The sequence below is a fragment of the Phlebotomus papatasi genome, chromosome 3, assembly GCF_024763615.1.
Source record: "Phlebotomus papatasi isolate M1 chromosome 3, Ppap_2.1, whole genome shotgun sequence".
Classification (NCBI taxonomy): Eukaryota; Metazoa; Arthropoda; class Insecta; order Diptera; family Psychodidae; genus Phlebotomus; species Phlebotomus papatasi.
The window spans coordinates 58,245,828-58,260,685 of NC_077224.1; the positions used below are offsets into that span (position 1 = coordinate 58,245,828).

General features: G+C 32.8%; 1 protein-coding gene across 1 annotated transcript; it reads right to left on the reverse strand.

Annotated features, from left to right (window-relative positions):
- Positions 1–644: 644 nt before the first annotated feature.
- On the reverse strand, positions 645–1,985 carry LOC129806999 (secretion-regulating guanine nucleotide exchange factor). Its single transcript, XM_055855944.1, has 3 exons — positions 1,875–1,985; positions 842–1,800; positions 645–779 (listed from the first exon to the last, which is right to left on the reverse strand). Exons 1-3 carry the CDS (start codon positions 1,908–1,910, stop codon positions 698–700), a joined length of 1,077 nt encoding a protein of 358 aa, XP_055711919.1. The 5' UTR covers positions 1,911–1,985; the 3' UTR covers positions 645–697.
- Positions 1,986–14,858: the final 12,873 nt, after the last annotated feature.

Sequence of the window (14,858 nt, forward strand, 5' to 3'; positions counted from 1 at the left end):
TAATTTAACCAAATCGGTTGAAAAATGGACCAACCAAAGTGGTTGACCTTTAACCTTCAATAATTCAAAATGGCGAATTTTTTGGTCATAGGTATGTTTGGACGAAATGTTCGCCTGGACTAAGCTCTAAAACATATCCGAAAATCACTGAAAAAGCTTGGGCCAATTTTGAGAAAAACCAAAAATCGTGATTTTTGAAGGGGTTAGAGGGGGTGGGGAGGGGGAAAACAAACGTCGAGAGATTTTATTTCTTTTTATTGGGGTTCATCGAAGACTGGAAGTCGATATCTCTTGCCGTTTAAGCTCCAGAACAGTGAGAAATTGAAAAAAAAATCGATTATATAACTGCTCCCTCTTTGAGTTCGAGCAGTATAATGGATGGCATAGTCCTAGCCCTTATCATACCGAAATTTACTGAAATCTAGTTAAATAACCGATTGCTGTAAGCTTTTTTTGGGATTCTGCGCTGAAAAGACAATGACCAGTGATAAGCCTAGATAAGTTTAAGGTAGCTGAGAGTCTTTAGATGACTTCCTTAACATTACGAGATTTCTTGTAAAGAATCTCAGCTAACGAGCTTATCTGGACTTAGCACTGGTTTGAAGATATCGTCCTTAACTCCGAATTAAAATAACTTTTAGTTCTTTGTACAATTTTTTATTTATTTTTATTTTACATATTAGGCACAAAACTTTCATCATACTGCAGTGAAGCAGAAACCTGCACCAACTCCTGCAACGGCACATTTTCCAGGAAGATTGACTTTCTGAGGCTTGAACCTAAAGTTCAGGGAAAGTTTAACAGTTAAAATATATCCTGAAAAGCTCATTATTGCACTTACACATCTTTTGTACTTCCATTTCCACAATTTCCATGCTCGTTCCATCCCCAAGTGAACACATCTCCTGCCATTGAGACGCAGAGACCATGTTCAGATCCCAGATGAAACTCCCTGACATCACAGATAGCCAATTCTGTGGGAGTTGCCACAGATTGTCCTTCAGGGATTTGTCCAATCTGACCATAAACGTTTCTTCCCCAAAGAAAAACTTTCCCAGACTTTGTTAGCAGACCACTGTGAGTCCATCCTGATTTCAAATCAACAGTTTCAGATGCAAAATTTTTTAGGGAATCATCAGCAAGCTGATTGAATTTATTGTCTCCTAGAGTATTGATTTCCCCGGAATGAATTTGATACAGGAAATGGTGCTGTCCCGTAGCAATTTTTACAATTTTTTCCCCTGAGAAACTCAAAAATCCTCCAAATTTTTGGGAACAGGATTTATCTTCAATAGCTGTAAGACACTTTGACTTCCCTGCAAGGTAAATTGTTCCTCCTTCTGCAACGATACAGAGGTGTCGAAGCCCAAAATCTACCGCAAGAACCCTATCAGGAAGGCAAACCTTTCGTGGAATATTTAATTGCGAAACACTACCGGTATCCTGCATTCCCAACTGCCCAAATTTATTCGAACCCCAAACAAAGAGTTCACCATCTTCTGTAACTGCACCTGAGTTGTCCCAACCACAAGCTACGCTCCTAATCCTTTTGCCCAGGAAGGAACTTTGGGGAATTCTAACAAATCTACTAGTATTCTCTTGATTCCCGATGCCCAATTGGCCCCTGCTATTCCATCCACAAGAATAAACCCGACCAGCAGTGTCTAAAATCAGAGTATGACCCCCTCCACCGGATATTTGAAGGATTTCAGCCTCCAGGAAGGAAGTGTCCACCTCAACCGGTAAGACTTCCATCTCATTTTCCACTCCGATAGCCAGTTGACCATGAGAATTTGCACCCTGATTTTCCGCAAGATAACGACAAATGATTTTTATTTTCTGTAAAAAATATGATTCCTAGGATTGTTACTTACCCACGCAAAGAGAGAAATCTTGGGAATATTAGTCATTTATCCGGTTTTTAAGTGATTTTTGGGGATACGAAAAACACATGTAAACAACAACAAAGCACTGACAGCAACAATTTCCACAAATGATTTTAGCAGAGCCACTCAAAGTACCTCAATAGATGGAGCTGTTTGCGCTGTTTGTCTCAACACTAAAAGAGTAAATTTCTCTCTCTCCTATTCGAATATGTAACAGTTTTTACACTGTTACAAACGTACACAGAAATAAAATTTTGTAAAATAGTTCGTCATGGCTGTGGCACATCCTTCAGATCAGGAAAATTTCATGAAATTAAAATTCACATCCTTTTCTTTATCACACGTTTTGCATACATTTGTCTCATTCTTTCGCTCTCCAAATTCGATTGAAGATTGAACTACAGTAGACTCTCACTCAATCGGCTCTTTTTCAATCGAGTGAAAAATTTTGTTGACAATTTTCACGTTTAATTATGAAGCTAATGTCCAACGCACAATAACTTCTTTGTAAACATATTTTTGACATTTCAGTGAGAGTGAGTGAGATCTGAATATAGTCATCTCGCTTACTCTCATAGGCAGTTCCGAAAACATGTTTACAAAACAAAAGTTAATGTGCGTTGGGCATAATACGCTCAAATTTGCTGTAGTTCTTCCTATTTCATCGTGATTCTTTATAATTGAGCGCTTATTGTGGAATTTACAAATGCTTTGACGCCCAAATCTATCGATAAACTGGATGACATTTTGCACCAAATGCCCAATTGAGAGAGAGTCTACTGTAACTTGAATTAAATGAAATACAGTGCCCGCTTTCTAATCCGGATCGCCGTAATCCGGACAAGTTCACGACGGTTACATTTAAAATACTTTTGAGGTTATGTATGCATGTGTGTTCAGTAATGAAAATGAACTATCCTGTGATGTTTTTGTTTAATAAATGAAGTATAATAGAATAGACTTCTCCAATTATGTCTTTTTAATCTTCTTTAAAAGTTTTATTCTAATTCTACAAAAAAAATTTTGTATTATATTTTCGAGACGTTAAACAAATTCAAAAAATCCATCCGGATTACGAAGCGGACATCTGTCATTTTGTCTCCCAATCATCCAGATTACAAAGCGAGCACTGTACTGTAACTTTTGATGTTTAAAGGAAGAAGAAGAGTACGAAAAAGTAAGATATACATGCAAAGCATGTGAAAAAGAAATGGATTCGAATTTCGATTTCATAAAATTTTCCTATTCTAAAAGGTGTGCCGGAACCATAAATAATTGTGAATTCACACTGAGGACTTACGAAATGCTCTTAAACCATATAACCCCCAAAACAAGGTTCGTAAAATTTTTTAACTCTTTTCCCAAACATAGTTCGTAACATGATCATTTAACCCTTTAAAGGCGAGAAAGTTCAATCATTGAGGGTCAGAAAAAATTATTTTTTCTAACTTTTTAGAGTAACATACAACATTATAAAGCCGTAAGAAAAATTTTATTTTTGGGTCACCGGTGACCCAATCGTCCTTAACCCTTTAAGGACGATTGGAATAAAGAAAATAATTTTTCCTAACTACCTAAAGTTGTTTCTTTCTCATGTTTTTACGTAATTGCAAAGTACAAGGTTGAATGAATCTAGGATATTTTAGTCTCCAGCTATTTGCTATATAGTAAATATTTAAGCTCAAAAATTACGAATTTTTGAATTTTCATATTGAAAAATTATTTTGATTATTTTTTATACTTCCAATTTTTTTTTAGTCAAAACCGTTTTGGAAAAAGAAACTACAATACTCATACGTAATATTTTTCATTAAAGCGAGAAATATTATTCATGGGTATTGTCAGAAAAATTATTTAAATTTTTGGGCTATTTTTGTCCCTATCGCTCGTAGAGGTAAAAAATGCACTGAATCAGACTGTGTTGGATTTTCCAAAGTCAGATATAAGACGTTTCATTGATTTAGTTTATCGGTTAAATTTTTATTGTTGATTTTCGGTCCGTAAAAAGTGTCTCGTCGTTAAAGGGTTGAAGGGTTAACGAGTATTTTTTGTTACGTTTGTCTCTGTACGGTTAATCACTCTTACAGTTTATTTTCATCTAGTGTTAGTGCCACAGAATATATGATGAGATAATACAGTAATTGAGAAATTGCGTAAGAATTGCAATGAAAATGCGTATATTAACGAAAAACGGTGATGCTTTGACGGTGACGGTGAGCATTTGACTGTCAATGTGATTCTGGCATTAACCCTTTAAAGACGACTGCGTCACCGGTAACCCATAAAGCAATATTGCCTATGGGCGTTTAAACAAAGTTATTCAGGAAAAATTATTGTTTCTGGTCCTCAATTTTTAAACTTTTTCTCCTCAAAGGGTTAGGGGAGACTGGGGCAAAAAGTCACAAATCAAAAATTTGAAAATTCAATATCTTCCAATTAAAAAAGACTGCGACTTAAATTTTTTCCATAGATTGCTTCCATTGACTTTCTTCGATGTCGTAAGTTTCTTAGAATTCGAACAAGGAATTAAGAAAATAAAAAACATTGAAATTTTTAGCCCTATTTTTGAAATATTTTCCTTACAGTAAATATCAATTTTTACCTATTTATTTTCAAAAATGGATGGACTGGTGAATATTTCCCAAAAGATTTAGATTCTTTGAATACGACGCCGCTACCCGTTTTTGAATTTTCTAAAGATTTTTTTTTAAATCCGTTTATTTAAAATGAAAACTTGGGGTAAAAAGTAATAAAAGGTATGGGGCAAAAAGTAACAGTAACCGAAACAATTTCTGTTGTCTCTTTAGGAAAAGAAATGTCATTGCGATGTGTTGCCGCATAACTGTTTTAGACAGTAATAGTGATGCATGCCCGAAAAAATAAAATATTACGCTTAGCCCAATTCAGGAGAATAAAAATTCTGTTGAGTTTTAGTGAATCTGAAATATATTACTTTAAAAGGAACACAAACACTTCTTTGCATTATTTTTTGTTTTATTTTTATTCTAAACTTAAGTGAGATTTACTGGGCAACTCTTCGACAGATTTCATCAAATTTATCTCGCCCAATTCGCCATTTTCACCTTTTCAGAATGGTTCAATAGAATTTTCTTATCCAAAATAGCCTTCGAAAAATCTTGAAAAGCGCTTTACGCGTTCAGATGGAGAAAATTTTGTTCTACAAAGGTGAAGAGCAATAAATTTCGTACGAAAATATGTCATCTACATAATCTTTAATGTACGGGAGCCCATAATAAAGCGAATCCAAATGTGATAATTTTACCCCATGCCAGATACTATTATTTGCCCCAGCATTTTTGAAAATGGTTACAAAACTATCTTTTAAAACGGTTAGATAGGGCAAATTAAGCTAATTCAAAACCTGTTCCAAATGGAAACTTCGCTACTCCAAATGGAAACTTTTTTTTTCATTATAAATACATTATTAAATTTTTATTTATATATTTTCTATACCTCAGTTTCATTATTTAGTTAATTTTGTTCCAAATAAAGCGAAAATCCATTCATATTAACAAATATTAATTTATAAATATCTCAGAAAAATTAAAAGTGTACGTTTTCACCATCGAATTTCTCATTAATCAACCATGTTTTCTAATGAAAAACACATTAGGATGATTGTTCTTTATTACTTTTTTTTTACATATATGTAATATTTCTGGCAGAATTATGTGAAATTAAGTGCTAATCTTTATTGTTAACGGTACGTGAAGTTTTCAACTGAAATACTCTTTCGTGAACAACAAGGATTTTTCTGAAGTGTCTGCAAATGCTTCAATTGGAAATACCAGAAAAATAATTTTTTTTTTAGAGATTTTCTAATTGTCTCATACACTGTTTGTCTCCAATTAGAAAATTTCTCTTTTCTCCATTTAGATTAATTTGTTTGAAATAGAAGCAGTTTGCACTCGTGTATTTTTCTTGTATTTAAGAAGTTTTCATATTATATTAAAGAATTTGCACTAAACAGTAATATTCTAGACGAGTTAAGGAGCAAATTTATGCAATTTTATTCAGAAAAATATTAGCTTAATATGATGAATCTTCTGTCAAAGTTAAAGCGTCTGGAAATGGTTTTGAATTAAGACATTTACCCTAAATGTATTTCTTAAAAAATAGAGAAAAATTACTTTCCCAAAGTTGTAAAGCGGTAAATTTTCTATATAACTGCGCTAATTAGAAATTCTTTAGATGTTCGCGTAGTTTGTAAAAAAATAAAATATCCGTTTTGTGACTTTTTGCCCCACTCTTCCCTAATCTTTCATTAGAAACGATTGTCAAAATTTCAACAATTTATGTTTACGCATTTACAAGTTAAAGTCAGCTTGAGTATGGTTCATATTTAAATATTCAACAAAAGAGTTTAAAAATAAATCTACTGCCTCAAATTGGTTTATCATTTCCCTAAATCTTCTGCAAAATTGTTTTATTTATTTTTTAATCTATTCGCCCCATTTGACGAAAAATAAAAAAATTTAAAGAAGGATTAAGTATGTGAACTTGGAATTATCCAGAATCTATATTCTATTTGTTTTTTTTTCGGATTTTTTTAGTCATTAGAAATCTTTCTCAATTCACTTGAGATTTTTAATTTTTGTCTGTCAATGCGTTTAATCTGTTTAATCTTCCATTTATTGATTTAGTTTTAGTTTATCCACTACACACAAAAGCAATATTTCAATTTCTTAAAACTTCTAAAAGTTGCTGCTTATAAAATAAATTTTCTTCATCCAATTTTAACGTTCAACTTTTCCACTCATTCTTTAAAACTTTAAAAGTAAACTGAAAATGTAATTGTCTGCTGGTTTGTAAAGGTTTCATGTTAGACAACAATACCTAACACCCAAGTACATGTTTCAAAACTATTCTTTTCTTCCGGGCAAGATTCCTGCAAGAACTACACTATTCAAGGTGCTTGGGCTTGGGAGAAGACGAGAAACTTTACAAAACTTCTGCACACGATCCCTTTCTTACCTCATTTGAACCCACTTACTGAAGGTGTTGGCGCCAAATTAAAGTGCAATTATGCAAATGTGATAACGCAGCATTTTTCCTCAACCCCAAACAACCATTAAACTCCAATTGCACTCCGAAAGGTTTACCAATGCTCCCCCAATTCCACAAAGAATGTTAATCTGACGAGATATGAGAAAAGGCAAAGTGAAGTAGTAATAGTTATGTGGCAAGGAAGTTTTCTCATTTTGCAACTCAACTGCATATACTAACCAGTTTTGTGGATAAATGCCCCCTGAAGAGCAAATTTATCTTTCAGAGGGCTCCAGAGTGAAATGGCAATTATCCCTAAAACGTCACTAGAGAGATTTTGTGAGAAGATAAACTTCGCGCTTCAATGCTGAATGCCTTGAGGTGAATTAAAAATATTTTCTGCTCTCTTCTTCGTTTTTCACAATTTTCCATTTATTCAACACAGTAGTGACAATGTCCTGGAAGAAGGATGGCTAGTAGAGAAACATCCTATCAGCAGCATGTGCTGCGTGATTTATTTATTGAAAAAAAAAATATCTAGCGAAAATAAGACAATCGAAGCGAAATATTGATTTTATTGCTTCTATGAAGTGGAAATTTTTCCTTTTCAAATATTAAAAGTCTGCCAAGAAACTTTGCAGATTAGCGTATATATATTATATAGTGTTGATGGAAACACTTTATTAAAAAGAAAAAAGTTTAGTCAAGTATGATGACGACAACAATCTGAGCACTCACAGCCGGTGTTACCCCAATAGCAAAGACAACCGAAGATCGGTTTCGAAACATAAGTAGGGGAAAGGACTCACCTTTCGAACGCTCATACCTTCGAATAATGTGAATTTTCTTTTATTTTTTCTAAGAAACTACGCATAATTATCACGTAATTATCAATAATTGATGATGAGCTAATTAATATATAACAGGAAAAATAAAAGAAAATTCATATTATTCGAAGGCATGAACGTTCGAAGGGAGAGTACTTTCCCCAATTAGTGCCTATAAATTACGAAACCTAAACATTAGCATATTTTTGATTCCCGTTTCTTTCGCGTGGGGGCTCAAGTGCATCCTGTTCGAATGTAGAAGTGTCTCTGAAGTGCCAATAAACGAAAATTTTCACTTTGTGTAGGAAAATTCAAAATAAGGAGGCTCATAATATTCCTTCTCCATTAGTATACCCCTTCAGAATCACTGAATAACTTCTCTGATAGCTTCTTATTGCAAGGGCGTACTCAGGATTTCAGTTAGGGGGGGGCTGAATTTCAAATTTTGTTGGCGGGCGGCGGGGGGGGTACATAATTTTTATTTTGATAAAAAAAACATAAGAAATAAAATGGGATAAAGCATCTATAAATAAAAGCTGGTATTACTTTTCACAATAGATTAGCCTATGCCCAATTTGTAGGTATTGGTAAGGATCGATCGTAAGTGTTCCTTTGACCATTCGGACCAGTACATTTTCTCACATATTATTATCCAAAAAATAAAATTATTTTTTAGAAATTATTATATCTTTATTCATTTCTGATAATGAACGCCCAAATTTAGATATGGTAAAATCGGTAAAATGAATCACTAATATACCAATTGGCTTATGCAATAACATGAAATAGTGTTTTGGAGCTTATATTTTTTTTTAACTTAATATGGAGCATTGGTCTTAACATTTCGTTTTGTGAAACCCTTCTAGGCAAAAAGGACTATCAGTCTTAAGAGAATTAATGGTTGCTTTTGAAAATTTCCAGTTTTACCATTTTTATTTAATGAAAATTTGCTTAAGGGGTTACAAGGGTCAAGAAGACTAAAAAGCTGATTTTTTTTTCCAAATTTCTTTTCCAGCATAATAAAAAAAAATATAAGCCAAGTTCTTAGGCATAAAAAAATCAACATTTAAACTATATTTTCCGAATTTTATTTCAAAAATTTGCAAAATTCAGCTATTGGGCCATGTTACCTGATAGTAACAATGCAAATATTTTCTGTTAGGTGATGAATTAAACTAGTCCTCGAACGAAGAATTTTATGTTTGATCATAATTTATTCTATATGGTGTCCCATAAATTACGCAAGATTTAAATTAAATGAAAAACACATTTTTTTCTCAATTAAATTTTTTTATAAATTGAAAAATAAAGTACATAAGATAGGGTTTCTCGCAGTGGTTCTCGCAATTTTAATACTCAATTTGCTGAGTTCAATTTAAAATTAAATTGTGAAAATCCTAGTGTAATAGCACCGTAAGAGCTCGAATTACATAAACTTTTTATTATGTTGCAAAAATTTTAGAGAAAAATATGCTGTTTTTAGACTGTTTGACCCACGTAACCCCTTAAGGGGTTACATGGATCACGCAGCCTAAAATCATCATGTTTTATTTCATTTTTGTCAACGTAATAAAATTAATTAAATTTAAGCTCTTAACCATGTAAAAATACAACATTTTTTAACTGCATTTTTTTCAAATTTTCAATTAACAATTTTAAAACTTTAGCCCTTAGAACTTGCCACGATTGGTACCTAATATTTGTAAACGTCTTTTTGGAGAAAACTTAATTTTCGGTAGTCACGATTACTCTCACAGAGTAGATTAATCTAACGTAAATTTTTTTTCCCATTGCAGCTTTGATAACAATTTATTTTGCAAGACGAAATGTGGTGCAAAATACGCTGAAAATCATATTTTTTGTATTAAATTTTCCCAAAAATCCATTATTTTTATCATCAAGTTCAAGTACGGGTTTAACTCATGTACTAACAGGAAATAATTGTTTTTTTTTGGGGTCAGATGAATCTACTCTGAGTAATAACGAAAAGTAGTTTTTTTTTTCAATAAACCTTTCCGACAATCGGGTCCTAACGGCCATATTTTTATTTTTTTAATACAATTGTCAAAAAATACAGTTTAAGTGTTATGCTTTTATAAGCCTAGGAGTTTGAATTAAATAGCATTTTTATTATGTTGAAAAAAAAAGTTAGAAAATATGCTATTTTCAGCATTTTTGACCCGCATAGCCCTCAACAGATCAAATTTCAAAGTCAATATACGACCTCAGCTTTATAATTACATATTCTTAAATTTCACGTCTGACTGCTCCATTTGATGGCTTTAAATAAACTTTTCTTGGTGCTAAAAAACGATTTTTAGAGGTCTCAAGTACGACTTTTCTAAAACAAATTCTTACCCGCTGTTTTTACTTTCTGCGTGGCTTTTTATATTTTCGTTATAAATCCTTAAATATCCTTTTATTCTATGAAAAAGATTACGTGACTTCTTTCTTTTCAAAAAATATATTACTGAATAAATTTATTACTGAAACTACGTTATAAAAAGAAATCAAAATGAGTTACGAAATAATTTGCCCATTTTTACGCTTTTTTTAATTTTTCAATGTAGAGTAGGACAACAGCCTTGCCCTGCCCCCCTTCCATTGGGCTTTTATTTGTTTTTGAATTTCTATAAGCTTCTTCTTGTATTGACACTATGCAAATGAGCAGTAAAACATCAAATTTGAGAAGTGACTAAATTTACAACTTTAAAAGCAGTAGAATTTTCATGCAATTATCGATCATTTATGGATTGAAAAATTAAGCCCATTTTTGAAAAGATTTTTATTTTTTTACTGATTAAACTTAATTTTTTTTTGCTAACCAAATATTATATATCTTTTTTACTTCTAATTTGTTTTTGTCTTCTTTGACGCTTCTAGGGGGGGCAGCTGCCCCCCCCCCTGTCCCTAGCTGGGTACGCCCATGTCTTATTGGCTCCCTTCAGTAATAACCTTTCTAAGAGATAAAACCATTACAAAGCAAAGCCAAACTTATTCGAAAATCTGCCGCAAGCCTATACAAGTTCATACTTTAGCGCTGATTGTTCTGCCATTTCGAATTTCGATATTTTCACACGTCAATCGTCGACAATGTAAAAAACAGTGTGTACAGTCAAATGTGCAAATCCGGACGCTTCGCTATCTGGATCGATTATGATTAATCCACTTAAAATAATATTTTTATTTTTATTTCCATACTATAGTCATTACAGTAACATAATATAACTATTCAAATTTGAGAAAAAGCAAAAGTAATATTTTTATCCATTAAATAAATGAGTGTAATCGACTGATTTCAATCTTGAGTCAACTGGGTTCTTCACTAAAAATTTTCTAGCAGTGATATTTTCGCTAAATGAACAGCTGGTTGATTGAAAACATTTATAGTTTTTTCCTTGTGAAAAAAAGTATTTTAAATCCAAAGGTTTAATTAAAGTGAATTAGCGAAAAGGCGACCCAGTTAGAGCATGCTGACTTATTTCAGTATTAACATTATTTTATAAATTTTCTTTAATATTTTAGATATTTTTTTTTTATATTATGTTTCTGAATGAAACAGTGAATAATTCTACGAAATTAGAAAATAAAAAAATAATTTTATCAGTCCAAAAACAAGCTTTTAAGTAGCACTCTTTGGAAAACGATCCAGTTACCCTATCTTACTATAAACGTTTGCTGCAAAAGTGAAATTTTGCAGTGGAATTTGAGTTCTGGCGAATCAGGATGGCAGATCTTTGAATTGTCATTTCATTAAAATATAGAGATGGCAAATCGTCCCAGCTTTCCAGAATGCTCGAACTCACGAGATAGAGCTCACTGTGAAATAGTTTTTCGCATGATTTTTTAGTGCTTACTGGTCTACTAGAGAGCAAATTGATTCATAAATCACAAAAGCATTTGAAAATCAAAAAATCAGTACTTAACCGATTCATTACCGATGAAGACTGATGCAGCCGTGTTCGAAATTAAAAATCCCAATTCAATCAAATCGGTTGAAAAATGCGCCTTCCAAAATGGTTGACCTTTGATCTGCAACAATTCAAAATGCCGATTTTTCTAATAATAGGTATGTTTAGACGAAGTGTTTGCCTGGACTATCTCTAAAACATATCCGAAAATCATTGAAAAAGCTTGGGCCAATTTTAAGACAAATCGAAAAAACATAATTTAGGGAATGGTAATTACAGGGGATGTAAAATTATTCAAAAATCGGTACTTAACCAGTTCATTACCGATGAGGACCTACGCAGCCGGGTTCGAAATTTCAATACCTTTCCACAAAATCCAAATATAACCCGATCGGTTGAAAAATAGGCCCTCCAAAGTGGTTGGCCTTTGACCTTTAATAATTCAAAATGGAGAATTTTCCGGTCATAGGTATATTGGAACGAAATGCTCGCCTGGATTACCTCTAAAACATATCCGAAAATCATTGAAAATGTTGGGCCAACTTTGAGAAAAACCAAAAAATGGTTTTGGAGGGGTTAGACGGAGAAGTGAGGAGGGAAAAAACATCTAGAGATATTGTTTTTTATTGGAGATTATCGAGGACTGGAAGTCGAGTCGATATCTATTACCGTTTAAGCTCCAGAACGGTGGAAAGTTGAAAAAAAGACTAGATAGGGGGAGGTGGGGCTACTTTGAGCTGTGGCGCTACATTGTTATACGATTTTTTCGCATGTTTCCAATGGCAACTGAGTTTTAACATGACGTAATTTGGATAGGCAAAATAATTGTGGATCTAAATAAAATTATTGTAAGGACCAGCTTTATTTAGAAATAGGCGAAAAAGTCGATTAACAATCTAGCCCCACAGCTCAAAGTAGCCCCACCCTCCCTAACTGCTCTCTCTATGAGTTCGAGCAGTGAAATGTCCTTTTGATGAACTTGGTCAGTTTTGTGTAATTCTTCTGTAAACGTTCAAAATTCCGACGGGTTTTTAGATAAGTTTTCTCGTTTTGTCTGACAGATACAGAAAAAATCTTTACCGAAGAGATTTCTCAAATTGGGCAGGTTATTACTGAACAAGAGAATTGTGGCACTTTATTATTTTTATAACCTTGCTCGTATTTTTAGGTCGAAAATTCAAAGTTCTGTTTCAATTTTTCGAACATCAACGACATTTTGTGGAAATAGGAGGCTATTTACCTTTCAGCTAGGACACCTTTAACGAAAATTGCTTAGAGTGTGTAAACACTATTATAAATGTTTTTTTAAATGATTAAAGTCTATCGATAAATTAGCATGTGTTGGTTTTTCAGAAATTATTTTGAATTTTTTAATTTAGAAATTTTCGAAATTTAGAAAATTTAGAAAATTAATTTAGAAAATTTTCATTATTTAAGTTTAGATTTTTTAGAATTTTTAGGAAAAAATTAGAAAAATTAATTTAGAAAATAAAATAGAAATAAAAAATTTAGAAGTTAGAAAAATTTTGAGAAATTAGCATGTGTTTCTATCGAGAAATTAGCATGAACAATATGATCATTCAATTTTTGATCTCTCAAAATTTCTATACCTTATTTTACACAAGGACTCATTTTTTGTAATCATCGCGAGTCAGACAACGGTATCAGATTCTTTTCAGAAAACTTTGTAACGTTTCTAGAAAAACAACATCATAAACTACAATCGAGAACGAAAACACAAGAAGAAATTCAAGGTTATAACAAATTTTCAAAACATTTTTTCTATTTTACCGATCTCAACGATAGTCGCGCGAAGCTAAAGTTTTCCAACTCACTAGAGCACAACCTTTCTCCTCGTGATTCACTTGTAATTTGAAATTTAAATTATTGTATTTTAATCAAAATGCTCTTTAAAATTGATGTATATGTTGCAATTTTCCTGAAGTCAATTTCTGCAATTGCTTCACCAAGAGAAAATTGTTTCAACGTAAATGGGATACCTTTCAAACGAAAATTTGTGTCACACTGCACCTGTTCTGAGAGCTACACTAAGGACCTTATTTAAGTAATTATTATTTGGTGAATGTATCCCACTTCCCATTTTCCATTGTTCAGTCCATGGATGATTTACTTTGAGTGGAAAGCACCTGATTCTGTTTACTCACCCTCGAGCATCATCTCTTTGAGTTTGATAAACAGAGAAGACAGTCATCTGCAAACATTACTGTCGCAATGCCTAAATGGGGGAAGAATGGGGCTGTCTATAGAGTATAGTATGCTAATTTCCAAATAAAGTCTTCAGACTTTCGACGATGGAAGTGATTATGAAAATTGAATAAAGCTCATGTTGAAGTGATGCTGGAAGTGAATCCTGCCCATCATTTGCCTTCCTTCGGCAATTTGGTCTTCTTAATTGGCGCAGGTGGGATGTGTTAATTGAAGAAGTGAAGCAAGCACCAGTTTTTCTTAGTCAAATTTCCCTCACACCTTGCTTATTACCATGAAAATTCACCTCTGAGAATCTGAGGGACAATGCAATTTCCGCTTAAATCTCACGTGCTTCCTTATTTTTCACCCACTTTCGTCCTTCGAGGGATTTCATCGGAAAATTTCATAAAGCTCTACTAGAGCTTATTGGAAAATCAATACGAAATCTGCTACTCTTAAATTGGTCCTTCTTCAAATACAGAGTCAACAACCATAAAGTGAAAGGTCCGTCTGGTGAATAGAAAAAAAATCAGCTAGAATTTCCTTCATTCTATCTCTTATTGAAGAAAAACTGAAGGAAAAAGAAGGAATGTTAACGATTCGAGGAGTTATTAGAAATCGAGACGAAATCTTATTGAATCAGACAATTTTGCGTCTAGAGAGTAGAAATATTTCTTTCATCTCATCCACTGAAAATGTGTGATTTCTTTTCTCACAATTTCCATGTCAAAGGACCTTGGACGGTTTCTGACAAGATGGTTAAAAGAACCCAAAATGAACATACAAAATCCCCAGAGTTCAATGAAGGTTGAGAAAATTTCATAAAGATACTCAAGTTAACATCTTAAAAAGAAAATCTCGTTTTGAGACTTTTCTCGAAAAATATTACCAGTTGTTTGTATTCAAATGCAAACAATATACAATCAACTTTGTGCAGAGAATACCAATATATGAACTATCTCAAGTAGGTAAAACAAATATTTGAAGTTTTGTGTCGTAAGATATTAAATTCACCAGAA